Genomic DNA, 25,241 nt, shown 5'->3' with positions numbered 1-25,241 from the left:
TTTTTGTAAATTCAGAACAGCGTTTGCCATTCCTTGGTTTAAATAAGTAATTAATAAACTGATACATAAGAATGGTACATTATGTGTTCCATTAAATTAATAAGGGGACAGAGAAGATAGTTTAGCTGTAGAGTACTTGTCTAGTTTGTGTGGGGTTCTAAGATCAATTTCAAACAGCATATAAAAATGAGTAATGAATACTGTCAAAACAGGATAGTTTAATAATTTATTTTATTTTATGGGTATTGGTGTTCTGCCTGCATATATGTGTGTGTGAGGGTGTCAGATCCCCTTGGAACTGGAGTTACAGACAGTTGTAGACTGCCATCTTTTTTTAATGATTTGTTTTATTTTATGGGAAAACAGGACATTTTAAATAAAAGATACAGGATACAAAAATGTATGAATAGAGGCAAATAATACAGAGAATGTATAAGATAAGTTAATTCAGATAGTGTGACTGTAATAGGATGGCAGAGCAGTAAATGGATATATTGTCTTTTTTCAGTGTTTCAGTTTTTGTTTTAATTTGTAATATCTGAAAAAACAAAGACACTTAATTGGCTTAAGACCTGACAACAAACTCCATTAGTGAAATGGTGGTTGTACACAACATATACTGTTTATCAACTTACTGATTTTCTATTCTTTTTTTTTTTTTTTTAATAGCTGTAGCTTTGAAGCTTGTCCTGGAACTAGCTCTTCGTAGACCAGGCTGGCCTTGAACTCATGGAGACCTGCCTGTCTCTGCCTCCCAAGTGCTGGGATTAAAGGCATGCTCCACCACTGCCCAGCAATATACTGATTTTCGTTGTCATCATCTTGACTATTTGAGAAAATACTAGTCTGGGTCCAGTTTTCAGGGTCAGTTGGTCTGTCGGTAGGTCTTTTTTTTTCTCTCTTTTGTTTTGTTTTGTATTCTTTCTAAGAGATGGGAGTCTCTATATGTGGTCCTGGCTATATTGGAACTTGTAGATCAGACTGGCCTCAAACTAGAGATCCTCTTGCCTGTGTCCCCCAAGTGTGGGATTGAAAGTGTACAACCAGCGCCTTCCCCTCAACCTTTCAGGTTGTTTTATAGATACCTAGGAGTGGAATTGGTGTGTTATTTGATAAATCTGGTTATTCATTTATTTTTTTATTCTTTTGTCTTTTTTTATTTATTTTTTAATTAAAAATTTTATTTTTGAGTGTTGTTGGTTGTTTTTGTTTTTTTCTTTTTCCCCTATACAGGATTTTTCTGTAGCTTTGGAGCCTGTCCTGAAACTCGCTTTGTAAACCAGCAGGCTTTGAACTCACAGAGATCCACCTGCCTTTGCCTCAATGCGTGCTGGGATTAAAAGTATGCGCCACCACTGCCCGACAGTGTTTGGGTGTTATGCCTGTTTGTATGCCTGTGCCTCACAGGTGTGTGTGGTGCCAACCAAGGCCAGAAAAGAATGTCAGATATCTTGGAACTGGAGCTACAGTTGTGAGGCCTGAGTGCAGGGCTTTGCTATAAGAACAGCCAGTGCTCTTAACTGATGAGCTATCTTTCCAAGGATTGCCAACTTTTTTTTCCTCTGTAGCAGTTACACCATTTTATTTCCATCAGATTCTAGTTTTCCTGTTTCATTACCAACAGCGACTTTTCTTAAAAAGGTATCGTTATTGTCATCCTTGTAGGGAAGAATAGATTTCCCATTGTAAGTGATTTACCAGAAAGGCAGCAAGTGTCTCCTAGAGTTGTGTTTTTTTTTTTTCTAGAAACTGATGTAATTGAAATATAAATAGCAGCTTTGTGCTGGCTTTGTGCAGGAGGATCTAGAGTTCAAGATCATCTTCTATTACATAGGTTCCAGATCTGTCAGGTACATCAAAATTCTGTCTTAATGTTTTATGTTTACAGCAGGTACGACCAAAACTGCCACTTCTGAAGATTTTGCAGGCTGCAGGTGCTCAAGGGGAAGTATTCACTATGAAAGAGGTAAGCTATCAATGACAATTCCAATTTTAAGAACAGTTGAGTAGAGGCCATCATATGTACAGTTCTGAAATCTGGGCTAAGGAAGGAAGTTGTGTTACTGAAGGAGAGCATTTGCCTTATTAATTTCCTGTTTCCTTAGAGTTAGTTCCTTTTGATGTATATATGTATGTGGTCAACTGCAAATTCATTGACCTGGGAGTTATAATATAAAATGTGTGGGTGAAAAAAAGTCACAGATTTGTTGCCAGGCAGGAATTTGATGCAGTAACTTTGTCATTGTACATTTGTCAGATACTTTCTGAGCATTGAGTCATTTTGAACGTTTAGAAATTTAAATAACTTACGTAGTATCTTGAAGTTCTTTTTTTAAACTACCAGAGTACATTGAATTCTTTAAGTGGAAAATAGTATAAAATGTTAATGTACCCGAACAATTGCAGTTATTATGGTAGACCCTTCACCTTTTCTTAGCAGAAAACAAAATTATGGAGCTCTTTTAGTTTTTCCTTAGAAGTGCCATATCTATTAGTACTATTGCCAAGACTGCAGATGTTTTTTACTTGCTTGTGATATTTAACAAGAACTGAATTATTGAGTAAAAAGTTTGGGGTTTTTTGTTGTTTTTTTTTAACCTACCTTTAAAAACTTTTCAGGGTCAAGTGGGAGGGTAGATGGGAAATAAACAATGGAAGCACTAAAAAATATTTCAGTAGATATCTCTCTCCCCCATCTCTTCCCTTTCCCCTTTCATTCCCTCCCTTTCTGTTTGTCATAAAATTTATCCAGGTTTATTGGCAAACAGTGTATCAACCTAGATTATATAATAAAAGTTCTATGTTATGCTTCATCTACATGTAAAAGGGCACTTTTCAAGTTTAGAATCTTTTGAGCTTTTGAAATTTGTAAAGAAAAAGCTAGATAGACTACATTTTTATTTAACAAATAAGACCTAAATTTTGTTTTTTGTTTTTTTTTTTTTCCAAAACAGGGTCTCTTTGTATAGTCCTGGCTCTCCTGGAACTCACTTTATAGGCCAGGCTGGTCTCAAAGTCTCAGAGAACCACCTGCCTCTGCCTTTCCAGTGCTGGGATTAAAGGCGTGTGCCACCACCACCCAGCTCTGATTTTTATATTGGGACTGATGGTTCATTAAGCATTGGACCTTTGCCAATAGAACACTACCTTGCCACATTTTTTTTTTTCACTGTCAGATCAGTAGTTTTTGGTGTAAAAATCTGGCTCTGTTGATGGATGAGTATATGAACCTAGTAGTAGGAAACATCTATCCTGACTGGAGATTGCTTATATGCCATTGGCATTCAAACACTGGCAGTCTTGTATTGTCTTTCTCTTTCAGCAAAATATCTAAGTCACTCATGGGTAATTATGGTCTTGGTAGTAGCCAGGTGGATCATTTCATGGTGTTTTATTCTCCTGTAGGTAATGCACTTTCTAGGCCAGTATATAATGGTGAAGCAACTCTATGATCAACAGCAGCAACATATGGTATATTGTGGTGGAGATCTTTTAGGAGATCTGCTTGGACGTCAGAGCTTTTCTGTGAAAGATCCAAGGTAAAAAGGGCAAGGGTTTCTTATATATCTTTGAGTGCTTATTCCTGCTCACTCTCTAGCTGTATACCTGTTTGTTTTAGTATTTTAGGGGATGAATGTGTTAAATAGCCAGTGAGATACATTACAAAGTTGAGTAGTGAGAAGTGTGGGCAGTCTGATTTGATGGTACATACAGTACAGTCTTCATACATGGTAAAATAACATGGCAGTAAGAGCTATGGAAGAGAAGTACATGAAACAGGAAATGGAGTGTCAGAGGTGCCTTTAAGAAGCAAAGTTTGTGCTGAGCTAGAGCAGTTTCTAGAGGGACTGATTGGAAAGAGAGCTTCTGACTGAATATCTTGTATATAGGTTGAATAGGAGGGAGCCATCACAAGGTTAGAAGTCTGTGAGGTGTTAGAGAGAAAGGAAGAAGCTGATAGAAAAATACAGAACTACAGGGGAGTTTGAGGTTCATGGTGAGTTTAGTAAGAATCGAGTAGAGTAAATTTGACCTATATGGTGTTCTTTGCTTACTTGGTGGTGTGTAGGGTCAATTGGCTTAACTGAGAAGCTAGTGTTCTTAAAACATTTTTTTTTAATTTTAAGTTTTAGTTCATGTGTATGAGTGTTTTGCCTGCATGTGTATGTCTGTGTCCCATGTTTATGTTTGCGGAAGAGGGTGTCAGATCCCCTGGAATTGACGCTACAGATGGATGTGAGCCACCATGTGAGTGCTAACAATTGAACTGTTTCTCTGTACGAGCAGTCAGTGCTCTTCAGCTGGGTTGTCTGTCTGTCCCACTCTCACCCTCTTTAATAGTGAGTGCTTCTTCTGAAGCTTCCTTTCACACTCCCATTTTCAATCACTGATGTAAAACTTGACATCTAGGAGGAGAGAATGATTTTCAAAGGTAGTCTCCCAATTGGGTTACTAATAGTTAATAAAATTTGATCAAATTTTACTGGGGACAAAATAGCAGGGACTGGACGTTCATTTCTTTTTGTTTTTTTTAAACAGGGTCTCACATTATCCTAAGGGAGGCTCAAAATCAGTATGCTGCTAAGAATTAACTACTGTTGTCTGGGGCCCAGCATCCAGCAGCACAGGGCTTTGAAAGGAATCCATGGAGTCGGCATAGGCTAAGGCTTTCCTGTCTGAGGGGTTTAGGGAAAAAGACTCATACACTCTTGATGGCTTCCTTCTTTATTCTATTCTCTCTACTGTTCTTTCTACTGTATACTTTTTTCTACAGTTTATATATCCCAACAAAGTTTTTTCTGGCAGAATAGGAATTACAGTGTGGTTATTCTGGTTTTCAAGTAAATGATTACAGTGACTACAAAAACAGTAAAAAAAAAAAAAAACCAGCATGTTTGCCGTATTCCTTACATGGTTAAACATTTTGCGTATTGTAGGTTAAAAACAAATTATCCCAATAACTCACGTACATTCATACCCAAGCAACTTGTTATAGATTAACTGTGTAAGCAAGCAAGGTATTCTTCTCAGTCAGGTATTTTACTGGCAGGCTGCATTTTGCAGTTATGAAGAAAGGACCAATTACTTTATTACTGATCTAGAAAGGTAATCTTACAAGGAATCTTAAAGGAATCACAATACTAAACTTTTAATATATGAAAAAGCATCAGTTAGCTCTACTTTAAATCTTTAGGGTGCATACCCATTCATCAATAGTATTTTATATCAGGAGATTGAGGGCAGAAATCGGTATAAGGAATTATTTATCACCTTTGATCATCAGCCAAACCAAGCAAGGAAAGTACATCAGCTATTAATAGTTGTGCTGCTTTGTTCTTGTTCCTGACCTTGAAGAGTTCTGCATTCAACTCTACGCCTTTCTAAAACTTTTAGATTGTCTTCTTGGGTTTTTCACCTCAAAGTTATTTAACAAAAAGATCTTAGTTAACTTAGTTACTTTTCAAAGCTTTGTTTCAGTTGTGATACACTCCGAGACCTGTGAACGTATCTCACAACTTTAAAGAATTTAAACTAGCTGGGCTACTGGTACTCAATTGCTTTGTTTTTTTTTCTTTTCATTTGTTTGTTTTTGTTTTCTGAGGCAGGGTTTCTCTGTAGCTTTGGAGCCTGTTCTGGAACTAGCTCTTGTAGACTAGGCTGGTCTCGAACTCACAGAGATCCACCTGCCTCTGCCTCCCAAGTGCTGGGATTAAAGGCATGCCCAACCACTGCCTGGTGGGACTCAATTGTTAATCATTAATTTGAGCTACAATCTATGCAGCTACTTAGGTGAAACTCACAGGCCCTGATAATGTAGCATTTCCTTGTATTTATTTTTGTTTGTCAAAACTCTGTATAAGCTAGAATTATTATTGTCAATTAGATAGTACATCTTGGAAGAATTATCTTGACAATTCACAGATAAAAATGCCCAGTAGAGGGGGCTGGAGAGATGGCTCAGTGGTTAAGAGCACTGATTGTTCTTCCAGAAGTCCTGAGTTCAATTCCCAGCAACCACCTGGTGGCTCACAACCATCTATGATGAAATCTGGTGCCCTCTTCTGGCCTGCAGGCATAACATGCAGACAGAACACTGTTAACAAAATAAATAAATTAATTAAAAAAAACTTTAAAAAAATGCCCAATAGAATGAGATGTTTCCAAAAGATTAAACACACACTGTATTGCCTGGTTTCTAAGCAAATAACCTTGAACTTGATCTTTCGGCCTGAAGAACCTCCCAAATACCAGGGTTTGATGCAAGCACAACTATGTGAGGCTCCTCTTTTTGTTTGTTTGTTTTTTTGTTGTTGTTGTTGCTTTTTTGAGATAAAGTTTCTCTGTGTATCCTTGGCTGCCCTGGAACTCACTCTGTAGACCAGGCTAGCCTTGAACTCACAGAGGCCCGCCTGTCTCTGCCTCCAGAGTGCTGGAATTAAAGGCTTGAGCCACCACTGCCCGGCGCCTGGTTCCTTCTTAATATATAAATTATTATTAAAAAATTGTGGGAAAAGGATTGTGCCTGTTTACCTAAGAGAAAGTAGGAAGGTAACATATCGTAGGTATATTTAATGTATACTTAAAAAAACCACAAATATTTATATGTTGTTTCTTTTACAGCCCGCTCTATGATATGTTGAGAAAGAATCTTGTCACGTCAGCCTCCGTTAACACAGGTATGTTGTATGTTTCTTCAGTCTGTATTGAAGCTTTGAGTTTAAGGAAGCAAATGGTGGGAACAAGGGTTAAGATGAAAATGGAGTGCTGTCTGTCATGACTGGGAGGGATGTATGTATAACTCATGTAGAATGATTTTACTTTTGAGTAAGTTCTCACTGATACCTTCCATCATACTGAAGCTAGGAGAGATGCCTACATTGTAGACGTAGTTTTTTCCTCTATGCGTCACAGAGAATTGAGCCTAGGGCCTGTGTTTATATGCTCTAACCCTGACCTACATGTCTAGCTTCCTGTTTACTGTTTTGAGACAGTTTCTCCTTAAGTTGCCCAGGAAGGCCTTGAATTTGTGGATTCCCCTGCCTTTGTCTTCCTGTATTTCCTGATCTGTGGAAGCAGGCCTAGCTTAAATTTAGTAATTATAAACGAGTGTTAATATTTGCTTCATCTTTATATACTTGAAAAAAAATCTCTCAGATAGGGATTTTTTCCTTTCAAACGTAATCACGTCATTACTGTACTCAGTGTACAGTACTAATAAAATTAATAAATATTTCTTTATCCTATTAAATAAGCTAGTTTATAGTGTTTCCTCAGTCATCTTAAAAATACCTTTTATTTTTGGTTTGTTCAGGTGAGGAACCAGAGTCCATATATTGGACTGAGAATAACTGCAAAAAACAAAAAACTAACTTGCCTTTTTTGTGTATGTGGGTGTGTTTGAGAGAGATTTGGTTTGACTAAATTGATAACCTTTTTGAATTTACATAATTGTACATATTTGTGGGTTCCATGTATTTTGTTACATACAGAATGTTCAGTGATCAGTTTGGGAGAAGTAACATGGTAGCATCTCAAGTTTAGCTTTTTGTGTGTGTTGGAGGCATTAAAAATTTCCACCTCTAGCTATTAAAATATTTAGTAAATTACTGTGTCCACTGTATTGTGGTATGGAATACTCCTTTTGGTTTTCATCATATTTGTTGACAGTTCTGGTAATTTGTCTGTAGGATTGCCTGTGTTCTAGAATTGGTGGATTGTATCTTTGTGGTTGTGTTTCTTTACCCTTGCTGTTTTAGAATAATGTTTGTATAGATTCAGGTTTAAATTTCTTTGCTGTCAGATCTTCATTGATGGTGCTTTGGACTTCTTTTTTCCCCTTTATACATCTCACATTAGTTACATAAGCCTGTCCGTATTTCACATATGATTCTGTGGACTCTTGTTAGTATAATAAAGGTTCTCCTAAGAAATTTCCACCTTCATAATTTTAGTAATTTGTTTATGTAACATACATTTCTTTACTTATTTATGAGGCAGAAGTCATACATTGTAATTCAGGTTGGCCTGGAACTTACTGTGTACCCCAGGCTAGCCTTAAACTTGGGAATAAGTGCATATCCTGACCTCATAAATGTTGTGATCCCAGGCTTGAGCCACTACATTTGGCTCAATAAATTGTTCTCTCCAAGCCAATTTGACTCTTTCCGGACCTTTTAAATACTGCCTTTGAATGTATTAGTATGAGGAGAAAACTGGCTTTTTGGAGTCTGGTTTCCAAAGTGGTCAGGTAGAGATGGTACTGATGTGTGTAACACTCTTTGTCACTCTGGATAGTGAAGCTGTCTCCTCCTCAGTTTGTCACTCTGGATAGTGAAGCTGTCTCCTCCTCAGTTTGTCACTCTGGATAGTGAAACTGTCTCCTCCTCAGTTTGTCACTCTGGATAGTGAAACTGTCTCCTCTTCAGTTTGTCACTCTGGATAGTGAAACTGTCTCCTCCTCAGTTTGTCACTCTGGATAGTGAAACTGTCTCCTCTTCAGTTTGCCTCAGTTAGATTTTTTTTTTTAGATTTATTTATTTATTATGGTTACAGTGTTCTGCCTGCATATATGCCTGCAGGCCAGAAGAGGGCACCAGATCTCATTACAGATGGTTATGAGCCACCATGTGGTTGCTCAGAATAGGACCTCTGGAAGCCAGTGCTCTTAACCTTTGAGCCATTTTTCCAGTTGGCCTCAGTTAGATTTGAGGAACACCATCTATCTTATACTATCTCGCTAGAGTTTACTGATGTTCATGGAAGAATCTTCCTAAATCTCTCTTCATGTCAGTGAAAGACATTGAGAGGGGGAGCTTCAAACGAGAGGCAGCTTTCTTGAAATGTAGTCATTTGTGAACTAAAACTTGCTTTGAAGTCACTGATGGTTTGAAATACATGAAGGGTTTTATAACTTTGTATATTCAGTTAAATCTGATTTTTGATCCTTCCTCTGAATATTTAGAGTGAGCGTATTCTTACTTTACTCCCCCACCTCTTATTTTCTTTCTTGTACCGTTTCTGCATATATCTTTCTCTATAGTGTGTTATAAAGATAAAGAACATTTAACAATTCAGTTCATCTTTACAGCCACCCTGTGAAGAGGTCCTAGAGGTAAAGACATAGAAGGTTTATTGTTGTTTTCAATCCAGTCAGTGATTTGCCTATATCAGACTCATGGTCACTGGCCAGTCCCTGCACTCTCCATTGTGCCACACACCAGTGCGTCCCTACTCTTCTTAACTCTAACGGAATTTGCTGCACTCTCCCAGGTTTTTGGATCCACATTTTTCCTCTTAATATTAAGTTGTTGGAATTTTTGTATTTAACTCGTCATTTTGAAGAAATTTTGTACTTTTTTTTGAAGTCATAGAATCCTAATAGTGTGAACACCTGTAACGTAACTCCATTGCTTGGGAGGCAGAGATGGAGAATCTAAAGTTCCAGCCTAGTGTTGGCTACATAGCTACCCAGTCTCAGGGAAAAGGAAAAAGTATTAAAGTATTTAGCATGCTCTTTACCCAGATTTCCTCACTGGTAATATGTAACATAGTTATAACTTACTGATGCCCTAGAAAATTACTATAAGGAACTATTTCAAGCATTAAAAAAAGTATTGTTACACATTTTTTATGTATGTATGTAGGGTTTCATAGAGAATTTTGCAAGAAGTTTGGATTGTCTGCTCTGACTTGCTTTTATAATTAGTACTTATGGTTGGATGTCTCTGTTGACGCTCAAAGAAAAATGGAAAAAGTGCTTTCCTTATAACTTCTGCAACATTGCAAGTGGTTTAGACCTTGTTTGTTTGTTTATTTATTTATTTATTTTTGCTCCCCCCCCCCCCCCCGAGATAGGGTTTCCCTAACAGCCGTGACTGTCCTGAACTCACTCTGTAGACAAGGCTGGCCTCCCTGAGTGCTGGATTGACCTTTATCTGTTTTGACTGTTGAAGAAAATGGTCATTATTTAAAATGAAGATAATTTTCTCTAAATAATTTCTTCAACTTTCCCCAGGTACACTAATAAAATGAAATAGATATAACAAGCTTAGTTTGAATTTTCTTTCTACATTGTTTTAGATAATTTCCTTTTGCTTTTAAGTAGTTTGGCCTAAAGTAAGGCTTTTTAGTAATACAAGTGACCACAGGTGGCTTTTTTTTCTTTTAGAGAGCAACTTCACCTACGTTGCATTAGTTTGATCTTGCTTTGAAGATGACTTTGGCCAGAAACAGTTCAATTGTCACCACTCACATGCTGTCTCTGAACTTGTCCTCACTTAGCTATAGAAATGTTACAATTTTGAAAAATGTTTTGTAAAAATCGACTGAGTTGTCAGAGTAGTTAGAGTCTGGATCTGAGTTCTCAGCAGTCAGGCGGATGTTGCTGCTGCTTTCCATGAACTCATCTTTCTGGCTCTGCTAGTGGCTGCTGAATCCCGTCCTCAGCAGTCATTTGAGTGTGTCTCAGTTACACGGAGCTTATAGTAATTGTGTCAGCATCTCAGTAGCTTGTTCTTTTCTGTAGTCATGTCTTGTAGTCATGGCAGGTTTTGTTTCACTTGAGAATTTGTAAGTCCTTGGGGTGTATTTCCCTCTTCAGCTAATGTGAGATGGCTCAGTGGTTAAAGGACTTGTGCAAGCCTGATGACATGTGTGCCCATTCTACAATGACAGTAGATAAGAAAACTCTAGAGACAAAGGGTTTCTCTCAACTGTGTTCTCCCCTACTTCTCTCTACTTCTGGTGATTGTTCAGAGAGAAACATTCACTTCCAGTCTGTACTCAGGGATTGGAAGTCAGATCATGAAATCACCATTGGCATTTAAGAATGCAGGTTCAAGGTTAGCTTGAAGATGGAACTGTTTTCTGAAACAAGTCTGGCAAATTTCTGGTTTTCAGATCTTGTAGTACAGCCCTTAAAAATACAAACTCAAATAAACAGTAACCTTTGTTGATAAGGTAGGCACTTTGTTGCTACAGGAAGAGATGAACACTGCATTGTTTTCTTCTTTTTTTTAAAAAATTTATTTATTTATTTAAGGATTTCTGCCTCCTTCCCACCACCGCCTCCCATTTCTCTCCCCCTCCCCCAATCAAGTCATTGTTTTCTTCTTGAGGTCACTTTTTGCATAAGAATCTGAACACATGCCATGGAAGAGCATCTTTGGCTACTTTTGCTTCCCCCAGATTGTTCTGGTGTTATCTTTTACCATGGCCTGTCTTGTTTTTTGTCATTTTTAGCAGTTTTGGTTTTTTTCCCCATCTTGGGACTGAGAGTCTTTTCCAGGCAGAAGTCCATCTATAGAGAAGAAGCCTCCTCAGGGCTGTCTGCTGAGGTTTTGTGGAAAGAATGGTTATTACCAGGGAAGGTTTTCTTTTGTTTTACTTGCTATCCAGATGCTGCTCAGACTCTCGCTCTCGCACAGGATCACAGTATGGATATTCCAAGTCAAGACCGACTGAAGGTAAAATCACCATGTGGTGACTTCTTTTCTTGTACAGAGTGGCCCCTTCTCTGTACCTGTGGATCTTGGGCTCCCAAGGCCTTTTCATGAATGTGGTAAGAATTTAGTAAGAAAAGTCCTTGGGAGTTCACAGACCAGGGACAGAGTGAACCTTCTCTGTTCTGCCCTTAACAGAGTTCCAGTCTCTGAATGTGTCTTGGGATGTAGCACTTCTGATTTTCACTTCTTCCAGTTGCTCTTTTTCTTTCCGTCTTTCTCTATCTCTCTGTTTCTTTCTCTTTCTCTCTCTCGTGTGTGTGTTTGCGCGCATGTGTGTGTGCGAGCATGCCTGTGTTTAAGATGGTACATATTGGGTTTTTGAGGTATTGCTGTATTAGATTGTAGCAGGCTTGTTGCAGTTCATTTCATGTCATACCATTTCCTAGTTTCCTGAGACCTGGGGAAACTTTAAAATCATCGTGGAATATGGTGAGGATGTCTCGTGCTTTCTGAATTATGCCTAAAATGAAGTAGGCTGTGCAGACAACCTGTTTTTTAAGAGTGTATTTTGTCCTTTGTACAGAGGTTATTCCTTCCCCAAGATCCTGCTAGCTCTTGTTGTGGTGTTGAGAGGTGTTGTGTTGCTTTACTTGACAACTCTTGTCAGCTGCAGAGCTCTTTCTTGTGCATAACCCATTGTGTTGCACACTAACTGGTGAGCCAGAATGGAACTGCTACATCCCCTGGTCTTAGTCATTTCTGCTGTACTGATAGACACCCTTCCCTTTCAGCACAGTGCATCAGGATGCTCCAATTCCAGAAAAAGAACTGCAGAAGATGATACTCATACACTGCCTACCTCACAATGTAAAAGCAGAGATTCTAAAGGAGGTAAATTTTGTTTTAAGACTCTCTTTCTCTCCTTCTTTGGAACTTCTAGAAATGGCATCTGCTGCTTTCGTGCGCAGCCTACGTTCAGGTCCTGAGATGGAGAAGGTGCGTCTCCGTGAAGAAATGAACTGTCCAACTAGCAGATGAGTTTCACGCAAGTGAATAACTACAGCCCTGTCTTTTTATACATAAAAAAACAAGAATCAAGGGCTGGGGAGATTGCTCAGTGGTTAAGAGCACTGTCTGCTCTTCAAGAGGACCTGAATTCAATTCCCAGCACCCACATGGCAGCTTACAACTGTCTGTAATTCCTGTTCCAGGGGATCCAACACGTCACACAGACATTCATGCAGACAAAAACACCAATGTACATAAAATACAAATAAATAAATTAAAAAAAAAATTCCTTAAAAAAAAAAAAACAAGAATCAAGCATGTTTTTCCATACTAACAAACAAGTTTTTCCCATCCTCCAACATTAACCTCTGGCAAAAACAAATGTCAAATGTTTTCTCCCAACATCTACATCAAAAACATCTTTATTTTGTTTTCTTTTTTTAAAAAATTATTTATTTTATTATGTGTACAATGTTCTGTTTGCATGTATGCCTGCCTGCCAGGTCTCATAGATGGCTGTGAGCCACCATGTGGTTGCTGGGAATTGAACTCAGGACCTCTGGAAGAGCAGCCAATGCTCTTAACCTCTGAGCCATCTCTCCAGCCCTATTTTGTTTTCTTGAGACAGGGTTTCTCTGTAGCTTTGGAGCATGTTCTGGAACTAGTGCTTGAGACCAGGTTGGCCTCGAACTCACAGAGATCTGTCTTTCTTTGCCTTCAAAACATCTTTAAACCAGGCAGGTACATATTTTCAAGAACAACAATCCCATTCAAAGCATATTTACAGAAATAGGGATGATCTGCCTCTGATCTTGTCAGCACAGAATCAGCTCCAGGGGTCTGAAGTGACCATGGGCATCTCCAGACAAGAAACCCGAGAAGCATCAGCTCCCAAAGAATTTTAGGGAAGATATTTGAGAAAAAATGGGGTTTCCTGGAATGATTACATCTGTCCCATGAATGACTGAAAAATGACACTAGGACAGCCAATAGAGCCAGGCAGTGGTGGCGCACGCCTTTAATCTCAGCACTCGGGAGGCAGAGGCAGGCGGATCTCTGTGAGTTTGAGGCCAGCCTGGTCTACAAGAGCTAGTTCCAGGACAGGCTCCAAAGCCACAGAGAAACCCTGTCTCGAAAAACCAAAAAAAAAAAAAAAAAAAAAAAAGACAGCCAAGAGAATCATCAGCTATGAGAGAAGAGCACATGTAAGCTGTGCAGTCTCAGCAGTATTCTGCACTGTCCTGGTCCTGGCCAAGTGAAACTGTACCCGTGGGCTTTTGCCTCTTCTGGAGACCTGTTGGACACAAGCACACAAAACTAGGCTGCACAGCTTCCAGCAGGCATCTATCTAGATACTAGGTATTTTTTATTTTAAAGATTTATTTATTATGTACACACTGTTCAGCCTCCATGTATGCCTGCAGGCCAGAAGAGGGCACCAGATCTCATTACAGATGGTTGTGAGCCACCATGTGGTTGCTGGGAATTGAACTCAGGACCTCTGGAAGAGCAGCCAGTGCTCTTAACCTCTGAGTCCTCTCTCCAGTCCCAATAGTAGGTATTCTTTGGCAGCTTCTGGACAGTGGGAAGTACAGGACCCTTGCTTGAGCTAGTGAGCTTGAGAGGACGCTGATCGTGTGTAGACTCAGTGTGTACACGGCTTTTTGACTTTCGGTTGCCCTCTCTAGACTTTTTATTTTGGCTTGGCTTTTATGTTTTCAGGTGGAAACTAATTTTTAAAGATTTAAATCTTGCAAAAATGGCAAAATATATGTAGCAGCACAATATATTCAACAGTGCAGAGGCAAACACTAGTCTGCATGTTGAATAGTTATGTGTCACACTGGTAGAGCTTTTATCCTGTCAGGCACATGGTCAGGGTGAGTGAGTTTAACTCATAATTTGGAAGTTTCTCCTAAAATGTTTTCTGAAATTTTGGAGTTTTTCTTTTTCTTTCCTTCTCTTTCCTTTCCCATTCCTCCCCTTCCCTCCTTCTCTCCTCCCTCCCTCCCTCCCTCCCTCCCTCCCTCCCTCCCTCCCTCTCTCCCTCTCTCTGTCTCTCTCTTTTTACAAAACCTTAAATTTCCCTAAAGGTATTTAGCTATGTCATAATGCTTTCTAGTATCTAGTTCCTGGTTCATAATTGGGTCAAAGGCAGATTAGATTTTTAATAATATCTCAAAAAGTTATTAAGTTCTAAGGTTGTTTTATATGTTTAAATTAAATTTGAAATAGTTTATCATGCTAGCTTGTTTTCTCACTATATTTGAATATAAATTGATTTTTAATCTATGTGTTTACATTGAAGCTATTTTAGTCTTAAATGTATGCTTTTATTTAATTGTAAATCTTATTTTCTGCCGGGCGGTGATGGCTCACGCCTTTAATCCCTGTACTTGGGAGGCAGAGACAGGCGGATCTCTGTGAGTTTGAGGCCAGACTGGTCTACAAGAGCTAGTTCTAGGACAGGAACCAAAAGGCCACGGAGAAACCCTGCCTCGGGTGCGGGGAGGGGGGAGATCTTATTTTCTAATCACAAAAAGCTTTTTAAAATAATAGCTCAAGACATTATTTGTGATAGAAATTGAAGAATGAATTGTTCCAGGATTTCCAGGAAGATCTATAGGTAGAAAGGACAGCATTTTTACCTGTGGGAAGAATTATACATATTCTTTTTATAATAATTCTAGAACTTGAATATAGCCAAGGATAACTTTAATGATTCTTTCTTGGGAATTAGTTTCTGATCATTACAGTAATGAAAGGATGAAAATGTAGTTGAAGCTTCTCTAGCCACAAATATACCTAAGATAGTAGCAGGATGTAATTAATTAGTTGTGTTCTAACAGGGACCAGTTTATTGCAGAAATCTCTGAATCGTATGTGCCTGGGCACATTTGTGCTTCTGTGATTGCCATGGCCAGGTCCAGTGCATTGGTAAGAGGTAGAAGTCGGCGAGAAAATAGGGAAAGAGTGAATTGCTAAAAGGACTAGAAAAGATTACGTATGGCAGCAAGAGTGAACTTAGTAACTGTCGAAGTCCTTACTTAAAATATGTGGATGCCCTGTGGTTGCTGGAGGCTGTTGTATAGGTACAGCTTTCTAGTGTATACAATGGGCCAGAGAAATCCTGTGATTTTTGCATGGGAGCTGTTTCTTCTCAGCGGCTGCCATAGCCCGGTCACTGGTACATTATTTAAAACAAACAAAAAAAGATCAAAACCTATATACGTCAGCATATATTTATGTCTAGATTGTATGTGTTAATTTATAATAAAGATTTGTATATAAAAATGTTACAATTTAAAAAAAATACGTGGAGCCTTGTCATCTGCGGTACTTTTAGGTACTGATCTTTCAAGGAGTCCTTGATCCAGAAAAGACATACATGTATTTGTTTGGACAGTTTGGAGTTCTCTTTCGATAGTTGTTACCTAACAAAACATAGGAGTTACTGATAAATATCCTAAATATTTGACACCAGTAAGACTTAACTTTGTTACTCCCTGTAGGGATCTGTACCGCCCTGCTTTGATCTCGGGTTAGGCTGCTGCGTTATTACCATTTGCTATCCATTGGCTAAGCCATTATCAAAACGTGTATTAGAGTAAGTCATTATTGTTATTATTGTGTGCTTTTGAGACCAGGTCTCACTATGTAGCCCTGACTAACTTGGACCTTGCTATGTGCTGGTATTAAAGGAAGACGTGTACCACCATGCTTGGCTGTAGTCATTACCTTTGTTAGGAATTACATTAGAGTTAGAAATGTTTGAAATTTTAGAAAATGGTAATTTTTTGAAATCCTTTTAGAACAGTGTGTTGAGATGCTTTTAGAGTTTCGTGTCCTGAAGTGATTAGCTCATAGTGTTACTGCTTGCTAATGAAACCTAAGTGGGATATTTGAGCCGTGCTACTGAGGTATTTGTTTCTTTCTTACTGAGAACATTTTCTGTTTATTTTTTTTACAAAGATTGTTAAGTATTCTGAGAAAATCTTAGTTGTTTCTGATTACCTATAGTTATTTTCATTTGATTTCTGTAGATGAAGATTTAATAGAACATTTAACTCAAGATGAGACATCTAGGCTGGACCTTGACTTTGAGGAGTGGGATATTGCTGGCCTGCCATGGTGGTTTTTAGGGAACTTGAGAAACAACTATGTACCTAGAAGTAATGGCTCGACGGATTTACAGACAAATCAGGTAAAAGTCAAATATGAGGGGAGCTGTTTTGTTTTGTGCTGTTTTATTCTTGCTTACTCTGACTGTATTTCATCCTTAGCTAAGCATTCTTACTGGCTTGTTTTATCTGTGTGAATATGATGCCCAGATCTAGTACTGACTCTTCCAAGTTCCACTGTGAATCCCCTACATAAGTGGTGGTCAGTCTTACTGACCATGAACATGAAAATAGTGTTTGTTTTAACCAAGCAGTCCTTCCCTATCTTTTCTTTCTACTAATAATTTTAGCCAAACTATAGGAAATACTGACTTCTTTCTCTGTCAAAATGCATTGAGGTTGTCAGGATTTTATCCAGAACACATCGGAAGCTGGTTTTTTGTTTTTGTTTTTTTTTTTTTAAAAACTGCTTTAACTGTCATAACCCAATTTAAGCCATTACTGTTTTTCCTGTAGGTAGCTGGGCAGTTTTACACCACAGCTACATTTCTTGGTTCTAATATTTTTGATTTTTAAAAAAGTACTTATTGTGTGTGTGCTGTGTATGCTGTGTGTGCCGTGTGTGCCAGTACCCTCAGAGTCTAGAGGCGTGGGTGCAGATCTGGAACTAGAGTCTCAACAGTTTGAACTATTATGTGGCTATTGGGAACTTGAACCTGGTACTCTTAACCACTGAACCATTTCTCCAGTCTTGGGTTCCAGAACTAGGCATGAATTCCCTTCTGTGGAGTGGTTCTCATATGTAATCAGGAAGTGGTTTGTGTACTGGCTGGTTTTGTGTCAACTTGACACAAGCTAGAGTCATTAGAGAGAAAGGAGCCTCAGTTGAGGATCTCCATGAGATCCAGCTGTAAGGCATTTTCTTTAGTGACCAATGTGTGTGGCGCCTTCCCTGGGCTGGGGTCCTAGGTTCTGTAAGAAAGCAGGCTGAATAAGTCGTGTGAAGCAAGCTGGTAAGCAGCACCCCTTCATGCATCAGCTCCTGCCTTCTTGCTCTGTTTGAGTTGCTTCAGCGATGAAACAACAATGTGGAAGTGTAAGACAAATAAATCCTTTTTTCCTCAATTTGCCTTTTGGTTATTTTTTTTAATAATTTTATTTAACTTTATTTTCTGTGCATTGGTGTGAAGGTATCAGATAGATACCTTGGAAATGGAGTTACAGACAGTTGTGAGCTGCCATGTGGGTGCTGGGAATTGAACTTGGGTCCTCTGGAAGAACAGCCAGTTCTCTTAACTGCTGAGCCATCTCTCCAGCCCGGTCATGGTGTTTCATTGCAGCAATAGGACCTTAACTAAGACGGTTGGTTACCCCCATAGTAGACAATTATTGCACCAGAGGTCACCTGATAAGTTGATATTATAGGGTTCTTCTCATTTAGGTAATACCATTGATGATACTTTTTGTTGCTGCTTTTGGTTTTTGTGAGACGGGATCTGTATATAGCACTGACTTATTGTCCTGGAACTTAACAGTATAGACCAATCTGTTCTCAAACTCACAGAGCTCTGTCAGCATCCTGAGCCTGGGGAGATGGGTCAGAGGTTAAGCACATTGCCTGCTCTTCCAAAGGTCCTGAGTTCAATATTTTATTCTTTTTTTAATAAATATTTATGTATTTATTATGTATACAATATTTTGTCTGTGTGTATGCCTGCAGGCCAGAAGAGGGCACCAGACTCCATTACAGATGGTTGTGAGCCACCATGTGGTTGCTGGGAATTGAACTCATGACCTTTGGAAGAGCAGGCAGTGCTATTAACTTCTGAGCCATCTCTCCAGCTCTCAATATTTTATTCTTAATGTTCCTCCATTCCCCCTCCCTCCCTGTGTCCTCCACCCGGTAGCCTCCTTCTCTCCTTTCAGTAGTTCCCCTTTCTGTTTTCATGTCACATGTACATGTATTCCATGACTGTCTTCTAACCCCCTTAATATTTTGCCTTGATAGTTTCATGAACACCCCCCTCCCCTCCTGCGCGCATGTGCGCGCATGCACACACACACACACACACAGACACACACACAAAATTAAAATCTAGAAATGCATATGACAGACAACATTCAGTGTATGTCTTCTTGAGCCCTGCTTATTTCACTTAACATAATGCTCTCTGGGTCATTGATATTTTTGGAAATGTCATTTTCTTCTTTATTTGGGGGGGTGGGGTGGGGTTCAAGACAGGGTTTCTCTGTAGCTTTGGAACCTGTCCTGAAACTACCTCTTATAGATCAGGCTGGCTTCTAACTCACAGAGATCCGCCTGCCTCTCCCTCCCGAGTGCTGGGATTAAAGGTGTGTGCCACAACCACCGGACCTCATTTTCCTCTTATCGCTGAATAAGCTGAATAAGATTCCGTTGTCTCTAGGTTCCATATCTTCTTTATCCATTCGTTTATGAACATCTAGGTAGTTCCATTATCTATTGTGAGAAGTACAGCAATAAACATGAACGTGCAGGTTATTATATGAAAGGGCTTAGAGTCCTTTGAGTATATACTGGAGTGGAAGTGGAAAAGTTTTTTTTCGGTTTTTTTGAGACAGGGTTTTGCTGTAGTTTCAGAGCCTGTCCTGGAACTAGCTCTTGTAGATTAGGCTGGCCTCGAGTTCACAGAGATCTGCCTGCCTCTGCCTCCTCCTGAGTGCACCACCACTGCCTGGCTTGGAGTGGAAAAGTTTTATATGAAACCTTCACACTGATTTCCATAGTGAGTATGTTAAGTTTTGTTCTTATTGTTGTTTTGAGTGTGACTGCTGTTTTCAGTGTGACTGCATTAGTTTGTTTTCCCACCAGCATTCATTTCTTCATTTATGGTTTGTTTTCTTTTATCTTAGTTGATATTCTCAATTGCACTGGCCACTTTATAGAAACACTGTTAGGCTTTATATTTGTAATTATTGTTTACTTTCATTGAAATGTAAGACCAGGGCTTTTGCATTGTTCACTTACTGAGTTACTAGAATCGTGTTTGGTACGTAATATGTATTCAGTGAGTGTTTGTTCTTTAAAAGAAGGTCATAGAGCAGTAGCCAAACACAAAGTTCTAGAAAATGTCATATGGATGATGGGCTGGAGAGGTTCAGAGGTTAAGAATGCTTACTGTTCCTCCGGAGGACCTGGGTTCAGTTCTCAGCATTCACATGGTGACCACACTTGTCATAGCTCCAGTCTCAGTTCCATTTACTGGCCTCTGGACACTGCATGCAGCAAGACACCTAGACACATAGAATACATATAAATTTTTTAAAACTGTCTGTAGGTGAATGTAAAAGTTAAGTTTGCATATGTTGGTGTTTGAAGCTGCAGAAAGTAGTTGTGTGGTGGTGCATGTGTATAGTATCAGCACTTAAGAGGTTGGGGCCAGGAGGATGTTGAGTTTGAGGCCAGTATGAGCTACGTAGTGAAGTCCAGGCTCAGCAGGACTGCATAATTTAATTGTTTTTCAAAAAGAAACACAAATTTCAAAAGTGTCATGTTCAAAGAGTCGGATTGCCATCAGTATATTTCTGGAAAGCAGTTACTGATCATAAGTTAGGAAGGAATATGTCAGAAAGCATAGAACTTTTCTAGATTGTCTCTTGTGGAGATGACTGTTGAATGCATTGTGTCTAATAGAACAACTGTTAAGTTCTTTTAAACTCTTTGTGTACCATTTTTGTATATTGTACCTCATTTAGTGTTAAGAAAAAGTTCCTTGTCAGGTTCCCGTATGTCTACGTATCTTGTGACACTAGAAGATGACCTGCTGAATGAAGACATACCGTTGAGGAAAGGCACGGTGTTCTCTGGATGGCATGTGAAGACATTAAGTTGGTTCTACATCTCTCATAAGTCACTGATTACAAAGCTCACTTTTGCTTTTCTCCGTTAGGATATAGGTACTGCCATTGTTTCAGACACTACGGATGATTTGTGGTTTTTAAATGAGTCGGTGTCAGAGCAATTAGGTGTTGGAATAAAAGTTGAAGCTGCTAATTCCGAGCAGACGAGTGAAGTGGGGAAAGCACGGGACACAAAGGTGTGTTTGAGCATCTTCACTCTGACATGTAACTGTTGACAGAGGTATCTGTGTAGTGTTGAGTATTTCTCTCCAAGTTTAGGACTTAGATTAATTTAGACAAGGCTGCCTTAGAAATGAGCCAAGATTCATGGAGAAACTCTTGCTGCTTTAGGGACATGCTGCTCCTTCCCTCTTATGGTCTGTTGTATTTTTTTTTAGAAATTTTTGCTTATAAGGCATAGCTCTAAATGGCCTTAGTGGTTTCTGTTATAGGAGAAAAATCCTTATGTTTTTAAGAACCTTGATAGCTTTGTAACCACTTTATAACTAAACTGGAAAAGGCTAATTTTAAGACATATTTAAAGTTAGTATGATTTTCTCCTATATTGAGAAGGAAGTTGGGGGGCTGGAGAGATGGCTCACAGGTTAAGAGTATACTGATTGTTCTTCCAGAGGTCCTGAGTTCAATTCCCAGCAACCACATGGTGGTTCACAACCATCTATCTGTAATGAGATCTGGTTCACTCTTCTGGCCTCTAGGCGTACATGGAGACAGAACACTGTATACATAGTAAATAAATCTTAAAAAAAGAAGAAGAAGGGAGTTCGGGGTAGGGGTTGGAGAGATGGCTCAGTGCTTCAGAGCTCTTCCTGCTGCTCTTCCAGAAAACTTGAGTTCACTTTCTAGCACCTATTCTGGTGGGTCAGTGCTTCTTACTTTAGCTCCAGGGAATCTAATGTTCCCTTCTGGCCTCCTTGGGCACTCTGTTGACATGCACAAACCCATATGCATACACATAATTAAAAATATAGTCATAAAATAAAAGGAGTTAGAGCTGAGTGTGGTGTGGTAGTGTATGCCTTTAATCCCAGCACTGGGAGGCAGAGGCAGGTGGATCTGAGTTTGATGACAACCTGGTCTACAAGAGCTAGTTCCAGGACAGCCAAGGCTACACAGAGAAACCCTTTCTTGAAAAAACTTTAAAACAAAATAAAACCAAACAAAACAACAAAAAACAAAAACTCAAGGAACTCTCAGTACACACACAGTTACAGCAGCTCAGTTGGAAGAATTGAGCAGCAGAGCTAGCGCTTAGCACATATAAACATCTTAGTAATACCCACTGATTATCTGTAAAATATATGAGATCCATTATTTTGAATACTTACTGAAAAAAAAAAGATCTTTAAAAAAGATGAAAAAAATAGAATAAATGTAGCAATAGGTAAAGGTAACAACAAAAACAAATGATCTGTTAAATTGGGCTATTTTATTCATATTATTTTTCATAGGAATTTGGCTTTTTTTTAAATATAAATATGTGTTAGATTCTCTAAACCAATTATAGACTACATTGGAAGGAATGTTGGTGACTGAAATGAAGATGACAGTTTGGAAATTTTTATATAAAAGAACAGGTTTTAAAATATTTGAACTTTCGAGAGAAAAATCATTAGTTTGCCATGTAGACCTGGCTATTCCAGAACTCTCAGAGATCCACTTACTTCGCCTCTCCAGTGCTGGAATTAAAGTTATGTGTCACTACCGCCCAGCCAGTAATTGCTGCTTTTATATTCCTGTCATTTGTTTTCTTTGAAGTTGTGAATTTGGATACCTCTTTTTGAATATGGAAGATACTTGGAAACCCTGTGGGTGGGTGCTTTATCACCATTAGTGTTACTAAATTGTCAGCCTTATGTCTATAGGATCAAGGTTTTGGTACATTTATGTTAATATGTTTTTAAGTGGTAATGTTGGGATAGAGTGAGTTTTATTTGCATTAAAGTTGTTCATCACTTTTGCTTTAATAGTCTCTCATAAAAAAGGTTAGCATTTCTAATGAGGTCTGTTTACCTTCACAGGTGATTGATGTGGGAAAAGATGATGATCTTGAGGACCCTAAGTCCTTGAGTGATGATACCGATGTGGAACTTACCTCCGAGGTAAAAGCTGTTTTGCTGTTGCCAATTTTTAGCTGAATCCTAGTTCCCATGCATTACAGCATTGCAAAAGCTGTCGTTTCCTACTTGCTAAGATGTGTTGGGTTCTTTACATTTCTTTTTGTTGTTGTTTTTGTTTTTTGAGACAGGGATTCTCTATAGTAGCCTATCTTGGAACTAGTTCTTATAGACCACGCTGGCCTCGAACTCATAGAGATACACCTGCCTCTGCCTCCAGAATGCTGGGATTAAAGGCGTGAGCCACCACCACCTGGCTACATTTCATCTTCTTAAGTTTTTAATTGGAATTTGAAAACAAAAAAATATTTTGTTGTTGTTGTTTTTCGAGACAGGGTTTCTCTGTGTGACGGCCCTGGATGTCCTGGAACTTGCTTTGTCGATCAGGCTGGCCTTGAACTCATAGAGATCAGTTTGCCTCTTCCTCCCCAGTGCTGGAATTAAAGTATGTGCCACTGCTGCCTGGTTATAAATGAATAATTTGATCCAGTATTTTCCTTGACTTGGGAAAAATGACCAGAGTACCTCTGTTCCTGCTATCAAAACTATAGACAAACCTGATGGTGGCGGCACACATCTTAATTCCAGCACTCGGGGCAGATGCTGGATCTCTGAGTTTGAGGCCAGCCCGATCTACTCAGTGAGTTTCAGGATGGCCAGAGCTACACAGAGAAACCCTGTCTCAAAAAACAAAATGAAAAAACCAGGACAAGGCATACTGAGATGGTTCAGTAGGTAAATCACTTGCTGTGGAAGCATTAGGACCTTCTTTTGAATCCCCAGAAGCCATGAAAGGCAGGGTTAGTAGTGCATTTGTTTCTGTGCCAACAAGGAAGAGATGCAGGAGAATTCCTGGAAGCTTACAGGCCAACTAGCCTGGCATATGCGGTAGCAAATGACAGGACCCCTGTCTCAGACAAGGTGGATGATGAAGAACAATACCCGAAGTTACTCTCTGACCTCCACAAACATCCTATGACACATTTTGCTGTAGTCCCAAACCCACACTAAGCCCCCCCCCCCAATCCATTACTTTCCCTCATTTGAACACCTTTTTCATCCTAAGGATAGATTTATAAGTTACATAAAATTCTTTGAGTTAGAAAAATAATTTTACCAGCATCTGTTAAAAAATGCAGATGAATCTGCTGGTGGTAGTGCACTCAGGAGGCAGAGGCAGGCCACTCTGTCAGTTCGAGGTTAGCCTGGTCTACAGAGTGAGTTCCAGGACAGCTAGGGCTACACAGAGAAATCCTGTCTTCAAAAACAAACAAAAAGATGCAAATGAAAAACAACTTAATTTCCACATAGTTAATATAAATGGGGATTGCTAAAGAAGAGTCAGTATTAAGCTTTTAGGTAATATGCCTTTAGTTTGTTGCCATGTGATAAGTTAAATCAACCTAAATGTATACTTTGAATTCCTCCCTCCCTCCCTCCCTCCCTCCCTCCCTCCCTCCCTCCCTCCCTCCCTCCCTCCCTCCCTCCCTCCCTCCCTCCCCACCTCCCTCCCTCCCCACCTCCCTCCCCCTCCCCCCTCCCCCTCCCTCTCCCCCCTTCCCCTTCCCCCCTTTCTCTCCCCTGGAGCTTACTCACTGTGGAAACAGATGCTAGGATTTAAATAAAAAGGGTATTTCACTGCTTTGGGGTAGAACTTTAGGTTTCTGGTGTTAACTGCCACCCTCTAGCCCTGCTGCTGTTGATTGTTATGGTAATTTTTTGCAAATCATCTCTTTGCAAAGATAAATGATAAAGTGGAACATAATTGGTCTAGTAAGTGTTCTTGACCATAATACAAATAGCTGAGATAAATGTTCTCATCCTAATCAGACTTCTGTGACACTTGGGCACAGAAAAACTATTAAGCAAATAGATGATATTTCGTCAAATCAAAGATGCCATTGGATGTAATAAGTCCTGCTATTTTATGTACTATAAAAAAGCAATGGCAATCAAACTGTAGCATGCTATCAATTATGAATTTCAAATTATTATGAATTTCAAAGCATTTATATAGCATTTTAGACAAGATTGAAGGGTCCTAAATTGGTGAGTGTTGTAGCTTAATCATTAGTCTGTGCTTCTTGCCTCATTCTAGGCAGTTGAGTTATGACCTCTACATTTTCAGTGCTTGGCATTTGTCCTGTGTATCAGTTACTGTTCTGTTGCTCTTGTAAAACACCATGACCAGGACAACTTACAAAGAAAGCATTTAATTATTCTTAAAGTTCTAGAGGGTTAAAGCCTATGATAGAATGAAGAGAAGGTGGTACAGTTGATTGCTCACATCATAAACTGCAAGCAGGAAATAGAGAGCTCACTGGGAAGACATGAAGGCTTCTGAAACCTCAGGCTGGCTCCCAGTTACACCTCCCAATAAGGCCATGTCTTAGTCAGTGTTCTGTTGCTGTGAAGAGACACCATGACCATGGCAACTGATAAAAGAAAGCATTTAACTGGGGCTTGCTTGCCGTTTAGTCCATTCTTACCACAGCAGGGACCATGACAACATGCAGATTCATATGGTGCTGGAGAAGTAATTGAGAGTTTTACATCTATATATGTAGGCAGCAGCAGGAGAGAAAGCCACTGGGCATGACTTGGGCTTTTGGAACCTCAGAGCTCAGCGACACACTTCCTCTAACAAGACC

The 25,241-nt window shown here is 39.3% G+C and overlaps 1 protein-coding gene and 1 non-coding gene across 7 annotated transcripts in view; both read left to right on the top strand.

Moving 5' to 3' along the window:
- Mdm4 (MDM4 regulator of p53) overlaps window positions 1–25,241 on the top strand; it is a 42,321-nt gene that overhangs the window by 8,662 nt on the left and 8,418 nt on the right. For 2 of the 6 annotated variants that reach the window (XM_075987934.1, XM_075987932.1), the window contains 8 exons: window positions 1,892–1,966; window positions 3,406–3,539; window positions 6,622–6,677; window positions 11,398–11,465; window positions 12,236–12,335; window positions 16,496–16,656; window positions 20,503–20,649; window positions 22,495–22,575. In XM_075987934.1, coding sequence (XP_075844049.1) covers window positions 1,892–1,966; window positions 3,406–3,539; window positions 6,622–6,677; window positions 11,398–11,465; window positions 12,236–12,335; window positions 16,496–16,656; window positions 20,503–20,649; window positions 22,495–22,575 — 822 coding nt within the window. Of the gene's footprint in view, window positions 1–1,888; window positions 1,967–3,405; window positions 3,540–6,621; window positions 6,678–11,397; window positions 11,466–12,235; window positions 12,336–16,495; window positions 16,657–20,502; window positions 20,650–22,494; window positions 22,576–25,241 lie in introns of those variants that run through there. The other 4 variants (XM_075987936.1, XM_075987935.1, XM_075987933.1 and 1 more) reach the window with 3 other exon arrangements.
- LOC142859251 (small nucleolar RNA SNORA84) lies at window positions 15,515–15,647 on the top strand. Its single transcript, XR_012912164.1, has one exon. It is a non-coding gene; the product is annotated as a small nucleolar RNA SNORA84 (small nucleolar RNA).

The sequence above is a fragment of the Microtus pennsylvanicus genome, chromosome 10 (genome assembly GCF_037038515.1).
Source record: "Microtus pennsylvanicus isolate mMicPen1 chromosome 10, mMicPen1.hap1, whole genome shotgun sequence".
Classification (NCBI taxonomy): domain Eukaryota; kingdom Metazoa; phylum Chordata; class Mammalia; order Rodentia; family Cricetidae; genus Microtus; species Microtus pennsylvanicus.
Note: the sequence above shows the minus strand (reverse complement) of the source record. Positions and strands in the feature narration are given on the sequence as shown.